Source organism: Diceros bicornis, chromosome 34 (assembly GCF_020826845.1).
Source record: "Diceros bicornis minor isolate mBicDic1 chromosome 34, mDicBic1.mat.cur, whole genome shotgun sequence".
Lineage (NCBI taxonomy): Eukaryota > Metazoa > Chordata > Mammalia > Perissodactyla > Rhinocerotidae > Diceros > Diceros bicornis.
Genome location: NC_080773.1, coordinates 22,467,774 through 22,485,014, shown reverse-complemented (window position 1 = coordinate 22,485,014; position 17,241 = coordinate 22,467,774). Strand labels below are relative to the sequence as shown.

At 55.7% G+C, this 17,241-nt stretch overlaps 1 protein-coding gene across 1 annotated transcript in view; it reads right to left on the bottom strand.

The window, feature by feature from the left end:
- Nucleotides 1-1,867: 1,867 nt before the first annotated feature.
- Nucleotides 1,868-17,241, bottom strand: part of ARHGAP35 (Rho GTPase activating protein 35) — a 112,797-nt gene continuing 97,423 nt past the window's right edge. The window contains exons 4-7 of the mRNA XM_058529683.1: nt 12,309-12,386; nt 10,522-10,653; nt 2,995-3,100; nt 1,868-2,288 (exon numbers count right to left, since the gene is read on the bottom strand). Coding sequence (XP_058385666.1) covers nt 1,931-2,288; nt 2,995-3,100; nt 10,522-10,653; nt 12,309-12,386 — 674 coding nt within the window. The 3' untranslated portion in view covers nt 1,868-1,930. The remainder of the gene's footprint in view (nt 2,289-2,994; nt 3,101-10,521; nt 10,654-12,308; nt 12,387-17,241) is intronic.

Below are 17,241 nucleotides of genomic sequence, written 5' to 3'. Positions count from 1 at the left end.
CGGGACTCAGAGGTGGGGGAGTTGGGGAGCCAGAGAACCAGGGGTCTGCAGCCTCAGCCAAAACAAAACACGAGCCCCACCTTCCAGCCCACCCTGACTGCAGGCATCAGGCGCCAGCCACCAGAAGAGAGGACTCCCTCATGCAACAGTTACACAGAACGTTCATGTACCTTGGGTCTGTTTCTGATTTGCATCCTTACGGAAGCGGTAAACCGTGCGGGGAGGACTTAGTTTTCCCGAGCACCTGATTTTGCCGTACAAGAACCAGGAACAGAAAACACCAGCTTACTCAGGAAGAGTCAGGAGCGAGGGCCCAGCCCGCCTCTGGCAGCCAGCAGGAAAGGCTTGGGGCGGGGGCCCCAGAAGATGGTTCCCGGGCATCCCTTGCGTTGTTGGGCCCCTGGCTGAAGTGACCCGGGCCTCCCCAGACAGACCACAGGGGCTGCTTCTTAAAGTGCAAAGAGGCCTGAGCGGCGTGCGGGGCCCCTACCGCGCCCCATGCCGGGTACCTTAGTGTTCGGCTTCTCCCCGCGGAGGCTGGGCCAGCCACGGGACGGGCAGCCAGCATCCGGAGCAGCCTCAGCAGGGCTGCTGTTTGCAGGCAGAGGGGCGAGAGGAGGGTTCTCCCGGGGCCAGTGCAAAGGCCAGGAGCTGCGGGGAGGCCACTGCCCAGGAGGGGTTGGGGGAGGCCGCGGGAGGCGGGGTGACAGGCAGGCACGTGCCCTCCTCGTGACTCTGACGGCCTCTGTGCCTTTAGCTCCTGCACGGGCACCAGCAGACCACCACACTTCCAACTCCTCCTACCTCGCCCACTTCCCAACCACCCCTGCTGGCGGCACTCTACAGCCCGGGATGAAAACAAGTCCACATCAACACCAAACATACTGACCCCACGGCACCCCCAGTTGTCCCCTCACAGGCCAACCCCCCACGTGCACACACACACACGCAGTAGTGTTTCCACAGCACTGTAGCGTGGTCCAATATGACCAGGGTCCAGGCGGTCTCCCCAGCTCTTCCCACCAAGGGCTCAAACCACCTTCTTGGGGAAAGGGGGATCTGGGGACAGGATGTGAGTGGGACCCCACAGGCTCTCACGGTACCCACCCCCAGGCATCCCTGTTTTGCTGCCACAAAGACAAGGGCCACTTTCCACCTGTGCCTCTCAGAGAGGTGGCAGGAGAGCTGAGTCATGAGGTCTGTAGTGTCTTCCTTTTTCTTTTTTAAATTATTAGAGTTTTCCCGTTTGTCTTCCAGTGTTCCTTTTGTGAGGGCAATGTCGCCCGGAGCCCGTGGGGGAGTAGGGGGGTTGAAGGGGGTGCTGCACATCCTCTCTCGGTCCAGGCACAACGCTACCCTCCCTCTGTACCTTGGGGCGGCAGAGCCGTGGCCGACGTGTTCCCAAGGAGGTTACCAGACAGGCTGCACCCCGCAACTGGCGGTGGGGGTGCAAATACGGAAGATGGGGAGAGACAGACAGACGGACGGGCAGTGTTCTCCTCAGGGGTGGCCAGCCCTGCCCTGGGGTGGCCGGCACCGTGGCACCTCCTCCTGCCCCGGCAGAGGCCAGGGCTCTGTCCAAGCGGCGGGCGGACGCCCCGAGGCTGGTGTGCGCAGATGGGGGCGGGTGGGGGAGGGCCACTGGGGTCGCTGCCTGGCCAGTTCAGTCCTCAGGGGGTCCCAGGTGAAGGGCAGGGCCTCCTGGCCGCTGCCTGCAGCCAGCCCCAGGTCTGCAGCAGCCGGATCCGGGCACCTGACAGCCCAGCCTACGGTGGGCCACTGGCTGGTGCCACCGCTGAGGTCTTGAGGAGGCGACAGGGGAGAAGGGACATTCCCCAGCCCTGCCCCAGGGGACCTGGTTTTGTTCACGGCCAAATGCCACCCCCTCAGAGAGAAGACCGAGTCTCCTTTTGCCCCAGGCCTCGGTGGCTCACAGCGTGTGTTCGGCTTGAAGCTGGGAGGGGAGCAGTGGCTGCATCGGGGACTGGGGGGTGGGTGGAGGTGACTGGGGGGGCGACGGCTGACTGGCGACAGGCGTGGAGGTGAGGAAGGGGCCGGTGGAGGCGCCGGCAGAGGGGGAGCCAGGCGCGGCGCCAGGGGGCTCGGAGATGGGCCGGTTGTAGAAGAAGAAGGGGCACTGCTGGATGAAGAGCTCGATGATGGTCTGGTAGGTGCGCGTGGCCGTGAGCGCATCCATGGTGCTGAAGTCGGGCCGCATCAGGGTGGGCCAGAAGCAGATGGAGAGGTTCTCACTGGTCATGAGGTTCACCTTGTTGTTGTGGCTGACTCTGTGGGCGACAGCAAACGCACAGTCAGAGCTCCGCGGGCCAGCAGGCCCTGGCCGAGGCTCTATGCCAGCCGGGCCCCTGTACCGCCCCTGGTGTGCGCACAGTCCCGGTCACCCCGGCTGCTCTCCCCGCCTGCCGACCCAGAGCCTGAAAACAGAAGGCCCAAGCACAGCTCTCCGTGGCCCTGGCCTGCCAGGCGAGGCCTGAGCCCCCCGGGGCCCCGTCCTCTGCTCCAGTGCCTCCACGTGGCAGCTCCTGAGGAGTGGCTCTCAGGCCCGGGCTCACGGGAGGCCTTCCCACAAGCCCTGTGGGGGGACGGCCTGCCTGGAGGACTCTCACCCAGTCCACCAAAGCGGGTGACAATGCTCTGGCTGTGCAGAGAGAGGGCTGTCCTCTCCCCAGTCAGAGCTCCTTAAAACACCACTTTGCCAAGAGAGGAATAGGTTTGCCTGAAAACAAACCTCTGGGAACACTGGAGAGGACTCTGGGCATGACTGGGGCCACATGGGCCTCTCTGGGACGGAAGTGGGACGGAAGCCTGAGGAGACACCTCGGTGAGCCAGACGTGCCCCACCGAGGAGGCAGACAGCAGCCCTGGCAGGCTGGGGACGCCAGTGGCCAGGCTGAGCTCGCTGCCTCATTCCACTGCCCCCTGGCCTGACAGGCGATGTCAAGAGGAGATCCAAGAGCAAGGCCCCCCACGTACTTGTTGAGGTGCGAGATGACGTATTTGAAGACCTCGTGGTTTTCCTTTGGGAATTTCTTGAGTACCTCCTTCAGGGCGTGTAACTTCTGCTCCCGGTCGTTGATTTCTGAGAAAAGAGAAAACCAAAGATGTTCATGGCCGTGGCTGGTGGGTGTCCTGGGGCTCAACGGAGATCCGGGTGCCAGGCAGTTGGTGAAAGCAGTGGGCTGGCGGCCCCGAGGGTGCGCTCTGTGTTGGACCTTCTTGGAGGGCAGCCCTGGGCTCTTGGACAAGGCCAACCTCATTCCTTCCCGCAAAGCCTGTACCCAAGGCTGGCACACCTGGCAGTGGCACGGGCCCAGGGGCCAGGCCTACCTCTGGGTCCCAGGCCCCTGCTGAAGGGGAGTACTGTGCGCCTGGGGCTTCCTGGCCCCACCACCCGAGCCTCCACGGTCCAGGGGGACTCCACCATAAAGAACACCCTTCTCTGCTCATCCCGTGGCCCCTGGAGACACGCATCCCAATGCAGAAAGCGGCCTGCTTCCTGACCAGACGGGTGCACGCTGCCACCCAGCCACGCCAACAGACTGTCTAGGGAGGGAGTCTGTCACAAGACCAGGGCTCTGTCCTTTTCCTAGAGTCCCAGGGACCCTCCCCACATCTCCCTACTGGAGGGGCTGACGGAAACAGTGGGGGAATTCTTAAGCAGTTCATCAAAGGGACCACGCACCTCTGCCCCCACTTCGCCCACCATGGCATCCTAATGGACTGGGAGAGCGAGAACAAGCTCACCCCGACGAAATGCTTACCCTAGGCCAGGCCTGGTTCCGGTGGTCCTCACCAACTATGAGGCAGGGGCTGTCACTGCCCCACCTCAAGAATAAGGACTCTGAAGCCCAGAGAGGTTGCAGAGCTGGGAATCAAACCCTGCTCAACTGGCTGCGGGGTCTGAGCAGGGACCATTGTGCTCTCTGGGGTCCTGGCTCCCCTTCCCTAAGTAGGCCTGGCCCACCTTGGCTGGGAGAGCGGGACTGGGCCAGTGAGGCAGAAATGGTTCAGAGCCCACCTGGAATAAGCTGGCCAAGAGAGATTTCCCCAAGCGTGGAAAGTTTCCCTATGGCTACTTGTTGGAACTGAAGGCGATCTCTAGGAGTCCAGGGCTCAAAAAACCACAGGAGGTCCCATGATGAGATGGCAGCTATGCCACAATTGACGGCCATGGGGGTGGGTGGACAGGGGCTCGTTAAGAAATACAATGGTTCGGGGCTGGCCCAGTAGCATCGTGGTTAAGTTCGCACACTCTGCTTTGGTGGCCCGGGGTTTGTGGGTTTAGATCCTGGACATGGACCTACACACCCCTCATCAAACTATGCTGTGGCGGTGTCCCACATACAAAATAGAGGAAGATTTGCTTTCTCAAGCAAAAAGAGGAAGATTGGCAACAGATGTCAGCTCAGGGCCAGTCCTCCTCACAAAAAAACAAACAAACAAAAAATACGATGGTTCCTAACTGGTTTCAGGGCACGGGCTCCTGGGGATGGAAGAAAGCTCTGGGCCCCCTCCCCACAGACATGCCGTCCGTGTACAAGTCTGCCAACGATTCCTGGAGGGTCACAGACTCCCCCAACCCACGTCTTCTAGGAAGTCTGTGGCGTCCAAGTTATGGACCTCTGCAGTAGGCGACGTGCCCAGAGGGTCAGTCTGGGGATGCACGAGGGGAGCCTGCTCGAGCTAGGCTTGGAAGCACAGACAGAGCGCACGTGGCAGGGGAGGTACGGCGAGGGCTCAGCTAGGGGCAAGGGCTGTGTGGTGGTCCAGAGCCAAAACCCGATCCACATGGTCTTGGGTACGAATCCTGTCTGTGACACCAGCCAGCTGTGTCAGCGACCTTGGGGAAGTGACACATCTGAGTGTCAGTCTCCGTGTCTGTAAAGGGGCTGCTGACAGCGCCTCCCTCACGCAGTGCCGCCACACTGGGAAATGAGGCGCTCACAGCAGACACAGTATGCGCCTGGGAGCTAGTCTGACTTGCAGGGACCCAGCGGAAGGGGAGGCTGCAAGGATGGGCAGGGACAGAGCTGTCGAGAGCTTTCACTAGAAGGTTAATCAGCATGAAACCCGGCGATTTTTTTGACTTGATAAAACCAGTGTTTTGGTAACATCTGTCTGTCAGAAAATGACTTAAAAAACCACAGGAACGAATTATGTGGGGCCATTATCAGCTTCATTTCTCTGAATCCGAGATTTATTTTAAGGGTTTAACCTCAAGGGCATACTTTCTCTCCGGCCTTCAGTTTCAAAACCTTTTACTGTTAAGTTTCAATACAAAGTTGACCTAAAGAAAGTAACCCGCTCTCTGGGCGGAGGAGCGACTGTACGAGAAGCATGTGCACAGCTCAGAGGCTCACTTAATACACCAACCGTGCCCCTTCCAGATGCGAGCGCACACAGATCTCTCCTAGGTGCCCGCACGACGCAAACACAGCTGTGTTTGTTTTAAATTAGGCTCCCGAGCGGCAGCACCTTCACACAGGAGCCGCCCTCGGCTCAGCCGTCCTCCTGGTGGAGGCAGGAAACGGGGCTGGCAAGCCCACTGTCGCCCGGGATGCCCTCTCTCCTTCCTGTCCGCTGAGCAACAAGGATGGCTGCTTCCGCTCCCTCTTCCCTGGGGTGGACGGTGGGGCAGGGGAGGGAGTACCGGGCCTGTGCAACAGTCATTCATGGACCATCCTCAGGAACGCCAGCCTCCCACCCCACCTAGCACATCCAAGAGGTGCCTAACAAGGACCTAGACGGGCCACGTCCTCGTGCCTTCTCTCCCTTCCTCCCACTGGCTGCGTGGCACAGCTGCTCCTGAGTGCTGAAGAGCATCCAGAGTTGGCAAGAGGAGGAGGGAGGCTACCAAGGAGAGCAACAGGAAGCCTCAGTGCAGAGCCTGGCCCTGCGTCTGTCACATGGAAACAAGGCCCATCTTGCTGACGTCCTTCTGACTCAACCTTGTTCACCTCCTCCTTCAAGCAAGCAAAGCCCCACCCGTGCTGGGGGACCTTCTCAGGCTCAAACCGGCAGCCTCTCCACGGGAGCCACGACACTGATTTCTCCCCTGTGGACAGGGCCGGAACGTTGGTGAGCCAGCCTCACAGTCGCTGTCTGTGCAGCCCCTGCCACACACCTGAGTGCAGGTGGGGCCGGGCTCATCCCACATGCTGGCTGAGAAACCCGATCAAGAGGCAACCCCGTGGACACAGGTGGTGAGGGGAAGGTGGAGTGGGCACCAGGCTGCCCGCTGCTCCGCACACCTGCTCTGGCTCCCCTGCCCTCCACCACGCTACAGAGCCCTCTCCAATGTTACTAATCCTCTTCAAAAGGGGGAGGGCCTCTTAGGGCTCGGACCTCCCCAGTGAACACACCACACTTTTGAACTTAGGTGTCAGTCAACTGAGACCTCAAGACAGGGTCAGGAGAGGCCTTCTCAGGCCAGTGGAACCAAGACGAAGTGGGGACACAGACCAGGCAATTTGAACCGAGACCCCAAGAACTCAGAGGGAAGAGGAGGAGACAGCCAGAGGCCACGGGGGACTGTAGAGACTAGCTCGCCACACCCTTCACGGTCTACAGATAAACCAAGGGTCAAAGAAGTCAGAACACAGCTCCAAGGTCACACAAATTGGTCTCAGGGACCCTGATCTCAAACACCGTTCCTGCCCTGGCTGTGCCCCTCTGCTGCCATCGTTAGCACCCAGGCCGTCAGCCGGGCTCTAGGCTTGGGTCTGCTGCTGCCCGACTCAGTGCCCTGGGAAAACCCCTGATGGCCTTCGACCACCTCACACACCCACCTGCAGCACCAGACAAGGAAACACCGGCTCGGGGTCACACCCCTTGGGGACGTGTGCAGGCAGGCAATCCCCACCTCTCCCTCAGGGACAACGACTCCGAGGCCGGGGCCTCACTCTGCTGGGCCCAGGACAGAAGATCCCGGGGGCCCTCTCCTGGAGGCACGACCTTACAGTGACCTGCCCAATGTCTCCTACCCCACCAGACTGAGGCATGGACTGCACTCTCTGTCCCCTTCCCACACAGGGTCCTTGAGCAGCTATCTGGACAGACAAGAGGAAGCGGGATCCCAGAACCAGCAGCGTCACAAGGCAGCATGTGAGGAGCCTGCTAAGCCGCAGGCCTGGGCTCCCGGGGCCCTTGCAGGGCCGGCATTGTGACCTCGAGCCCTGAGCTGTCTCCCATGTGAAGGGAAGGGTGGGACGCTAAGCTGGCTCCTGAACCACTCTGGGTCACACACCCCTGACAGTCTGAAGAAAGCCACTGCTCCTCTCCGTAGACTACATGCACACACGGAACTCTACACGCAGTTCCGGAGGCTGACAAGGCCCCAGAGCCAAAGGTCCTGAGGCTCAGATCTCTGGACGCGACAGAGCCAGCTCTAGGACCCCTTCCAGCACAAAGACACAGGACAGGGCCTGGACGCACCAGAGGGATTCCAGAAAGGTGGTGGTGGGGTCATGGGGTGTGGTGAGAGGGAAAGGAGAAGAGGTGGGGCAAGAATCATTGACAATGGGGCTGGCCCCATGGCTTAGCGGTTAAGTGCGCACGCTCCGCTACTGGCGGCCCGGGTTCGGATCCCGGGCGCACAGCGACGCACCGCTTCTCCGGCCATGCTGAGGCCGCGTCCCACATACAGCAACTAGAAGGATGTGCAACTATGGCATACAACTATCTACTGGGGCTTTGGGGAGAAAAAAAGGAGGAGGATTGGCAATAGATGTTAGCTCAGGGCTGGTTTTCCTCAGCAAAAAGAGGAGGGTTGGCATGGATGTTAGCTCAGGGCTGATCTTTCTCACCAAAAAAAAAAAAAAGAATCATTGACAATACCTCTTGAAGGCCGGGCTGAGGTGTGAGGACAAGACAGCAGTGGGAATTCAAAGCCTTTTCCTCTGCCTCCTGAAATCCTGGCCCTACCCGACACCACTGCTCAGGTGCCACCCCTCCCATGAAGCCCCCTCGCTATGTCCCTGCTCACTGTGTGTTCTGCACTTCTAGCTCAGCCTGCTTCTTTCTGTCTGCAGATAACTTCACTGCACCCGGGGAGGGCAGGCACAATGTCTCAGCACAGAAGGTCAAGCCCCAGCTTGCCACTCCCTAGCAGGCTAAGGCTGCTGCTGTTATTCATTTCTCAATCTCCACACGTCACCTTGAACGTGTAGGAAGACAACTGAGGTATAACCACAAAAATTCTCTTTGCGGGCACGTTTTCAGTAATGTTCAACATTGTGAAATTCTGGAGCTAACAAGACAATTTGATAGTGACCTTGATATTTGTTGTGATGGGATCTGAAACCATTTCCAAGCCCTGAACAGACACAGACACAACAGCTCTTAGGTACTAAGTGGAAAGAGCTGGTCAAGTTGATGTTGCCATGGAAACCCAGCCCGGCTGGGAAGAGCTACTTCAGGGCTTGAGACTCTTCCTTCCATCGTGTCCCTCAACACTAACTTGGGCACTGCCGGGTTGGTGTCTCTGGCTCAGTGAAACCCACCCCACCACATACACGGCCCCACTTGTCACTCAACTGCCTTGCTGTCAGTGAGATACACTCCCCACGACTACCAGGTTCAAGACAACGGAGCCCCAGCTGAGTGGCTCGGGGCACAGGAAACACACAATGGGAAGAGGAAGCTGAAAATCTCCACCCTTTTCCAGGCTGCAGGGGCAGCAAGAAGCTCCCTTCCTCAGCAGTGGGAGCCGGGGAAGCTGCCATAGGAAGGGCAGCGATTCCCTATCAATAACACCTCCCCCCCCCCCCCCCCCGCCCCCCACCCCTCCAAAAACCAAGAGGATGCTATGTCAGCAGTTCCCGCAGAAACAATGGGATGCTGACGGGTGCCAGGACTCTACCAGCCTCTAGGTGGCGCCAAGTCAAGACAAATGCAGTCAGGAATCCTCAGGCTTCCTGCAAGCTGGGTACCAGCCCACACTTTCTCTTCCTACCTTCCGCCCAGAGACAAGCTTAGGGGGAAAGAAAGCGGCTCCAGATGGAGGGTTCCTCTGTGTGTCATATCTGGGCCAGCCTGGAGCTGCTGGAGCAGTGATGGCAGGGAGGACCTCTGTCTCTGGATGGCAGAATGAGAGCAGAAGCTGGCACCTGTCTCCACCCCTGACTCATCTGGGGAAACTCTGACTCCTGTCTTGAGAAGGCAGAGGGGAAAGAAGGCCAGGCAACCCAGTGACAGTCCCCGAATTCTGTGCTTCCGCCCCATCCCTGGTGGTCTTGGATAAGATTAGCGGCTGTGAATGACTTCAATCCGCCAAGAAGGTATGGATAACATAAGGCAAAGGTGGCCTCCGGGTGGGGGCAAAAACACCGTGCAGAAGTGACGCCGGGGCCTGTGGCCCGGCAGCAGCAGGTTCTGACGGGCTCCTCCTCAGGTCCGGGGCGGCTTCCACCAGCACCTCCATCTCCCGAAGCACTGAGTCTTAAAGCTCCGCTGATCTGGGAGCTCCCCCAAGTTCTGCCCACACCATCAGCCTTGTGAGTGAGTTGTGTTTGCTTAAATCTCCCTCTTCTGAGTTGGGCAGTGACAAGATGAGACTAACGTCCTGTGGTCCAAGGAGCACAGCTCCTTTTCCTCTCCCGCACCCCCCTGGTCGCTGGGAAAGACACTCCCCTCTGCAGCTGCACAGCAACGGCTGCTTCCGGGGATCCTGGCCACCAGAGGCGCAAAGCAGGGAGGCTGCCTGCAGCTCGCCGGAGAGAGTGCCACACGGTGGGAAGCTCGGGCGTCAGGCCTCTGCAGCACCACCCAAAGGCCAGGAGAGACTGCCCAGCGGGGAGGCTCCCAATCGGGGGACAGATGCCTCTGGAGAGGCCGGCCAGGGCGGAAACAGCTGTCGAGGGAGGCGGGATGGCACACAAAGGCGCTAAGTTGCTGCAGCCCCAAGTGGTCACGTGGTCAGGGCCTGTGGAGCTGTCCCTGTCCCTCTAGAGGCCACCTGCTCCAGACCACACGGTGACTTCCTTATGTGAGAGATGAGAGAAGAGGTGGGTGAGGGGAGGGGACAGGGAAGTAATCCCGACCACTTCACAGGGCTCACAGCCTCGCCTCCAGATCGCTCCTAACCGCATCCCACACACAGGAGGCAGGGCAGGAACTCGGGAACCGAGGGGTTGGGGAAGGTTCCAGTGGCCACGCTTACACCATGAACAGCAAAGGAGCAGGGACTTGATCCAAGTCTGACACCAAACCAGGCTCTTCACTCATGGGGTTCTGGAGGAAGCTTCGACTCTCTTGCTAGAACCCTCAGAGAAGTACCTCTGGTCCACAAAGCAGGGGCTTAACGTGCACGCCCCTTTGGTGTCATCTGGTTAGTTCTCTTTCCTCATGTCCCTTGAATCTCAGCTCCAAGAGCCAGAGAGGCCGCTCCCTGGGGGCAGGACCCATTCTTGTGGGGCTGCACCTCGTCTCCCTCAACTCGCCCAAGAGAGCCGGCATGGGGTGCTGTGGGCCCATGCGCCCGGCTGGGGGACCAGTACTCACTGTGCGCCTCCACCAGATCAATCTGCATGTTGTATGGGACCAGGGGGTCCGGCAGCTCTGAGAAGAAGCTCTTCATGGCCCCCGCCACCGTGTTCACTGTGAAGTCTTTCTCTGCCAAGTCCAGGTTGTGGTCTGAAAGGAAGTCGGGAGAGTGAGACCAGACCAATCTGAGCCGGGCAGGAGCAAAAGGAAAATTCAGTGCTGGGGGGAAGTCAGAGAAACTTCCCAGGGCTGGCCTGGAGCCTGGGCAGGGACTCAGGATGATCTCAGACTGGACAGGAGGTGGCATCTCGGGGCACTGCTAAAAAAGTTCCGAGATCCAGACAGAAGCTGCCCCCACCGCCTCCATCCAAGGTCACCCTCTGTGTAAAGGAGCTGCCCTCCAATTTTCTGTGTCACCCAAGTCCCCATGCCTGGCTTGGATGTGCTGCTCCCTTTTCCTCACACTCTGTCCATCAGGAAAAGAAGCAGGGGGCGTTCTTAAAAGGCCAGCTCACTTTCCATGGCGGGTTACAAAAATGTCGCCATCAGTCTGGACGGCCGCCTCCCTCCCCGACCCTCATGGAGGGAGGGCAAACAGACTCACTATTCTCCCTCGGGCCCCTCTCAGCTTATGACACCACTGCCTTTGGTCTCTAATTTTCCTTTATGTACTTTATTGCATTCCTGATTTGTAAGAAATCATCTACTGACAGACAGGAGCTGTCACCATTTGGGAGGTATAAACTGTGTTACAGACCCTTGCGTGTATACAAGTGCGTACCCGAGTGTGTGGCGATAACCTCGTTTTGACCTCCTGCTTCCTATCCGCCAGATTAACAGGTGTTTCCCTTCTCCCGTGTGTCTCCCCTCCACTGCCGGCTAGCAGAGACTGATGTGGTGCTGCAGAGCACTACGGCCTCCAGCTGCGCACTGGAAGCTGCTTTGTCCTGCAGGCCCGCACAGGCTGCCTGGCTTCTGAGCCCGGCCTGGTCTCCTCAGGCCCAGCCACATGTGAGCTCCACCCTACCTCAGCTCACCGTCCTCTCTGGCCAGTGACAGCGGAGAACTTTTATTGCTCTGGCTCATTTGCTTCTGGCACGGTGGGTGTGACTTCTCCTCCACACTCTGCTCAGTTCTAAGAGGCAGGAGTCTGGCTGCTGGGCTGGGGTGAAACAGACCTGGTCGTCTGACTCTAGGCCTCTCAGAGCAGACCAGCTTAGGAGATGGGCGTCCCCGCTGAGAGCTAGTCTAACTCACCAGAGTTTAGCTCTGGGAGTCTGGGTCCCAAGGCTCAGCTCATCACAAAACGCCCCCTCGCTGTGTTTCTCTTGTGCAGGGACTCTGTGAGGAGGGTAGTCCTGGCTGAGGGTACTCCTGGGACCCTGGCAAAATAGAACTGTCATTTCAACCCAACTTCTATATCATGTGTCCGCAAGTACCCCTGCAGCAGTGAGCGAGGCACATGCCAGGGTGAGCTGGAACAGGGTTTGTGGACAGTGATGTGGGGGGCAGCCCAGCAACGCAGGCTTGGCAGGGATGATGCTTCCGTTTGCTGACAGGCCTGGTCCCCTCTCCTCTGCAGCACTGTGACCATGGAGGCAAGGCCAATTGGGGCCAAATGCTGTCTCTTTCTCAGTCACCAAGCCAACACCTCTTGGCTTTGGGGTGGTGTGTGGTAGGAGCACCCCCGGGGGCCCCCACTGAGCCAAACTGCAGCTCCCTCCCGGGGCTCCACTGGCAGTCCGGTGGCCGCGTCTGCCTTGATCGGCTCCGGGCTCCGATGCTCGGCAGCGCTGTGGCCTTACCTTGGTCAAACTGTCTCTGCAGACTCTCCATCTCCGACTTGTTCCCGCTGACCCGGTAGATGCCTTCAGTGCTCAGTCCTGAGGAGAAAGAAGCAGGCGTCTTAGGAGCCGGAAGTGGAGAGCACCGAACAAGGAGGGACTGGACTCAAGGGAAGGAGGGGAGATTCCACGAGGCACCCACCGTGCGAGAGGAGCGGGGCTAAGCACTCGTGTTTTCCTAGATGCTTCAAGCCACTTGCCCCCATTTTCTTTTTCACTTAAAAATTTAAAAATATTTGTTTTTTTTAAAGTTAAAATAATGTAGAAGTACATCAGCCAAAGACAACTTTGTCCATATTTTGATGTATATTCTTGAATTTTAATTTTTTAACAAAATGGAGATAATATTGTTTTAACCCACCCTTTTTACTTACAAAGTATGTTGTAAACTTACTCTAATCATTAAATAGTCTTATTATTTTACAACATGATTTTAAAGACATCAAAGTATATAACTTTAAAAATAATCCTACTGTTAATCATTTAGGGTTTTCCAAGTTTTCACTGTTAGAAATAACCCACAATTATGTTTTTTGGATAGCTACTAAGTTTAACAGATTCTTGGCAGTGTGTATTTCTTACTTTGTGAATTTTCTATTCACATTCTTGTTCATTTTCCTACAGGAGTGGTTCTTCTCATTTTGTACTTTTCCTATTCCTAGATCAGATATTCTTTATTTCTTCCTTCTTTTCTTTTATAATTTTTTTTTTTACATTTAACTTTGTGATTCTTCTGGAACTTATCTGGAGTACAGTGTTATGTAAGGAAAAAAAACAATACTAAAATTCAATTAAATAATCTAGAAGAATATAAAGTATCGAGTGAGAGACTGACTCCCTCCACCCTTCACTCCAGCCCTCGGCAGAGAGAGGACTGCTCAGCCTGTGGGGGATTCCACGCACTGTCACCAACCCCAATCCCCCTCTCTCAGGGAAGGAAAGGCCACCGCTGCACCCCTTAGACCACAGGTCAAAAGGACAGTGAAGTCACTGTGAAAACACAGATGGGATCTCATGGCCAAACCCACCCCGGGTCCCTTCTGAAGACTGGTTTCGAGCAACTCTGGCTAGCTGAAGGGGCACTGAGGAAGCATCCTGGAGCCAGCACTGAACAAAGGCAGTGAAGGCGGTGGAGAGAGGAGCAGGCCCGGCAGTCAATCAGTAGGCTCCTGAGAGCCAAGTGTCTCAACGTCAGTTGTCACTGTCACTGCCACCTCTGGAGAGACACCCATCAGGCGAGATGAAAGCAGTCAGCCTGTTTCTGGGGCCTCAGACTGGTGGCAGGTGAACTTTGAAAAACATTGAAGCAAAAGTCATTAATTCCCTGGCTTAAAAGCAGTTAATCGCATGCAGGCCTTTCACCCCAGAGAAAAGGGGGTTAATGGGCCAGCCCCAAGGACCCCCTCCCATGCAACGCCTCACTACAGAGAAGCTGCCATCACTGCACTTGGCCCAAGAAGGTCAGACACTTTCCACACCCGAGGCCCCAGGGGCACCCTGCTCAGGGATGACCTTCCCACCGCCCTCCCTCTTGGAGTTACCTTCCCACTGCCCTCCCTCTTGGAGTTACCGCTTCCCGAGCGGTCACTACGCTGTGCACTGAGCTGGGTGCTTTCCCGCACCCATCCGCCACTCACTCATTTATTACTGAATGATGATGCACTCAAATCCTCAACCCCTTATGGTAGGAGCTACTGGATGGAGAGAGAACACAGACGAAAAGTAAGGTTCAGAAAGGTGAAGTCCTTGCCCCAAATCACACAGCTGATAAGAGGGAGACTGGCCTGAGTCCAGGGCCTTTGCCACTCTTCTGCCTCCACACTGTTCTGGAAGATGCTTGATATTTATCCACCAGGCTGGGCCCAGACCACAGTCTTCCTCCTCAGCAGAAACACCACACCTTTTTTTTTTCTTTTTTTTTTTGGTGAGCAAGATTAGCCCTGAGCTAACATCTGATGCAATCCTCCCTTTTTTTTTTGCTGAGGAAGAATGGCCCTAGGCTAACATCTGTGCCCATCTTCCTCTACTTTATATGGGACTCTGCCACAGCATGGCTTGACAAGCAGTTTGTCAGTCCATGCCCGGGATCCAAACCTGCAAACCCTGGGCCGCTGAAGCAGAACGTGTGAACTTAACTGCTACGCCACCAGGCTGGCCCCAAAACACCACACTTGTGTGAAGTCCACTGGCCCTCAGCATTCTAGGTAGCTTTTGAGATGGTCCAGCCCCTACCGCTGTCAACCCCCAAAGGTCAGAGGTCGGGGATGGACCCTGTTCACCATCCCTAGCTAGTAATTTTACAACGGTCTCTTTGTTCTCAATGACGTTTCTAAACAGTTCTCAGACATACTTCAACTTTCTATTTCACACCTCAGGTAAAACGTATCGCACACTTCCAAGTGAACTGACCCACATTCTGGCAAGCCCTGGGTACGTGTCAGCAGGCTCAGTCCTCACCCCTAGGTTGAAAAAATAACATTTCCTATGTGCTCTACCCTTTACCTGAGTATCACCCTTCTCTAATACAAAAAGAAAACAATGGTACAAACGCAGGAGCTTAAAAAGTCCTGGATAAGGCAGCAATGCTCGCAGTTCCTGGGCCCAGCGGGGGAGGCACTCTCTGAACTGCAGAAGACCCTCTTGGCCTCAGGCCATCTACCATCTTCCTGCAACCTCGACCTTTAGCATGGACAGGGGAGTCCTTGGCATTGTCTTCTAATGACCACCTGCCCCGGCATCTGAGGGCAGAAAACAAAGGGCAGACAAAGCCAAGAGCTATCTGAGAATGATCAGAGGTGTGGGCCTGCTGACACCTCACCAGATGGATGATCACAAAAATGGAAGCATTTGAAAGTACAAGGCCAGCTCCCGAGCATCAATTAATCATCAACTTAGTATTTCCTGTAATCTGGACGCATGTTTATTTTACGAGATCCCATTTTAAAATAGCAATTCCGCTGCTGCCCTACACAACACCACGGCATAATTCAGAAAAGGTGTCATTTACTTGGCTACTACAGTTTTTCACAACTACTAATTAGACATCAATTAAATAAAAACAAAAACCTTAGAGCAAACCGCAAACACTACGAAGGCTGCTGGTGAAATAGAGGGCGAGCAACACAGGTGAGAACCAGGACGCCTGACAGCACATGCAGCTCGCCAAGACCAGAGCAGGAAAAGGGCTGGGGTCCTGGAGCAGGTCCCAGGCAGAGATGCTGGATTCCCAGGGGCGCGCATCCTGGGACCCACGGACCCACCCAGAAACCCGCCAGGGGGGACTCTGGCTCATGCTGCCAGCAGAAAGCAAAGTCCTCACCAACAGTCACCGCAAACCACGCTGTCTATTTCATGCCCATGAGTTCACCTCAGAAAGCTTCGACCGTCTACTCTGAGGCATCTCTAGATATCGGAAATCTCCAGACCTGCTATCAAAGCTGAGTCTTGGCTACAGGCCTTTTGTCTTTCTCTTTTAAAAAAGCCCTACTGGTTTCAAATATCTTCTATGTTTGAGTTATCTTTGGGAACAGAACAAGAGAAAGTCCAGAATGGCCCAGGTCACTATCTTCAAATACCTAAACAACTGCCATGTAGAGCAGTCTTGTTCCAATGACTCTAGAGAACAGAGCCACGACTAAGAATGGAAATTACAGGAAGGCAAATATTCTCTCAGTACATAAAATAACTATGAACAGCTACAGCTGTCATTCGTTGCAATGGGCCAGAGCTTTTGAATTCCCTTCTCACCGGACAGTCATCTGTCTGGGAGCTGTCTGAAAAGATTCATACGTGGTGCAGGAAGACAGCTAATAACAACAACCATAATAAGCCATTTATTGAATGCCTACTGCGTGTGCAGCACATAATGCGAAGTGCTTACCTTGCATTTTTACGCTAGTTCTCACAATAGCCCCTTCAGAGAGGTTATTACTAATCCCATTTCACAGATGGGAATGTAGAGGCTAAGAGGTAAAGTAACACGCACAAGGTCACAGAGCTAGCGAGTTGCCATCTGAACCCCATCTGACTCTACAACCTGCGTTCTTTTACTACTGTCTTCTAAATCACCAATTCTCAAAATTGGGCAGGCATCAGAATCCCCCAGAAGTCTTCTTATAATACAGGTTCCAGGGCTCTGCCTGTCGAGTTTCTGATTCTGTTGGTTGGAGGTGGGGCCCAAGAATCTGCATTTCCCACACACTCCTGGGTGATCCTGATGCTGCTGCTCAGGGCAGCATGCTTGCAGAACTGCCACTCGAGAAGATGGCCCAGGCCTCTAAGGTCTCTGACTCTGAAATTCTATGATTCAATAAAATCAGAGGGGTGATACACAAGGAAAAATAGATACCAGATGCTTTAGGAACAAAGCATTTCCCAAAAGTATTAAAACTGCCGCTTTTTATATGTAAGCAAGATCATATGCATTATTTAAATTTTAACATGGCCATGCACCACTTTCATGAAAACATTAAAAAACAGTGAAAAGAAAAGCAAAGAGACCTTATTCTTTCTTTCAATAAATATTTACTGAGCACCCACAGGGCAGATAAGCTCCTTTACAGAGCTTTCAGGCGTGATCTTCCTCAAACTATTTTGGTGACATTAGAAGGCTAGATGGCACCAAGGTCAGCCATGAGGCAGTCCCCGTGGCTGAGACCTGGCATTCCTCCCCCCGACTTCCCCGGGAGAGCAGCCGCCGCTGGCCCCGGCTCCCGAGAGACGCCTGTGGCACTTGGCAGGAGCGCCACTAGGGAAATGGACAGTGCCCCGCAGGAGCTTAGAAACCCAGGAAGAAGCACCTCCTGCCGTGCTATGTGTCTGATTTTCTGAAATGTTCAAACAAGTTGTCATTCCTGGATCCCAAGCACCACCTCTCAGCACCAGTGTCTTGGCC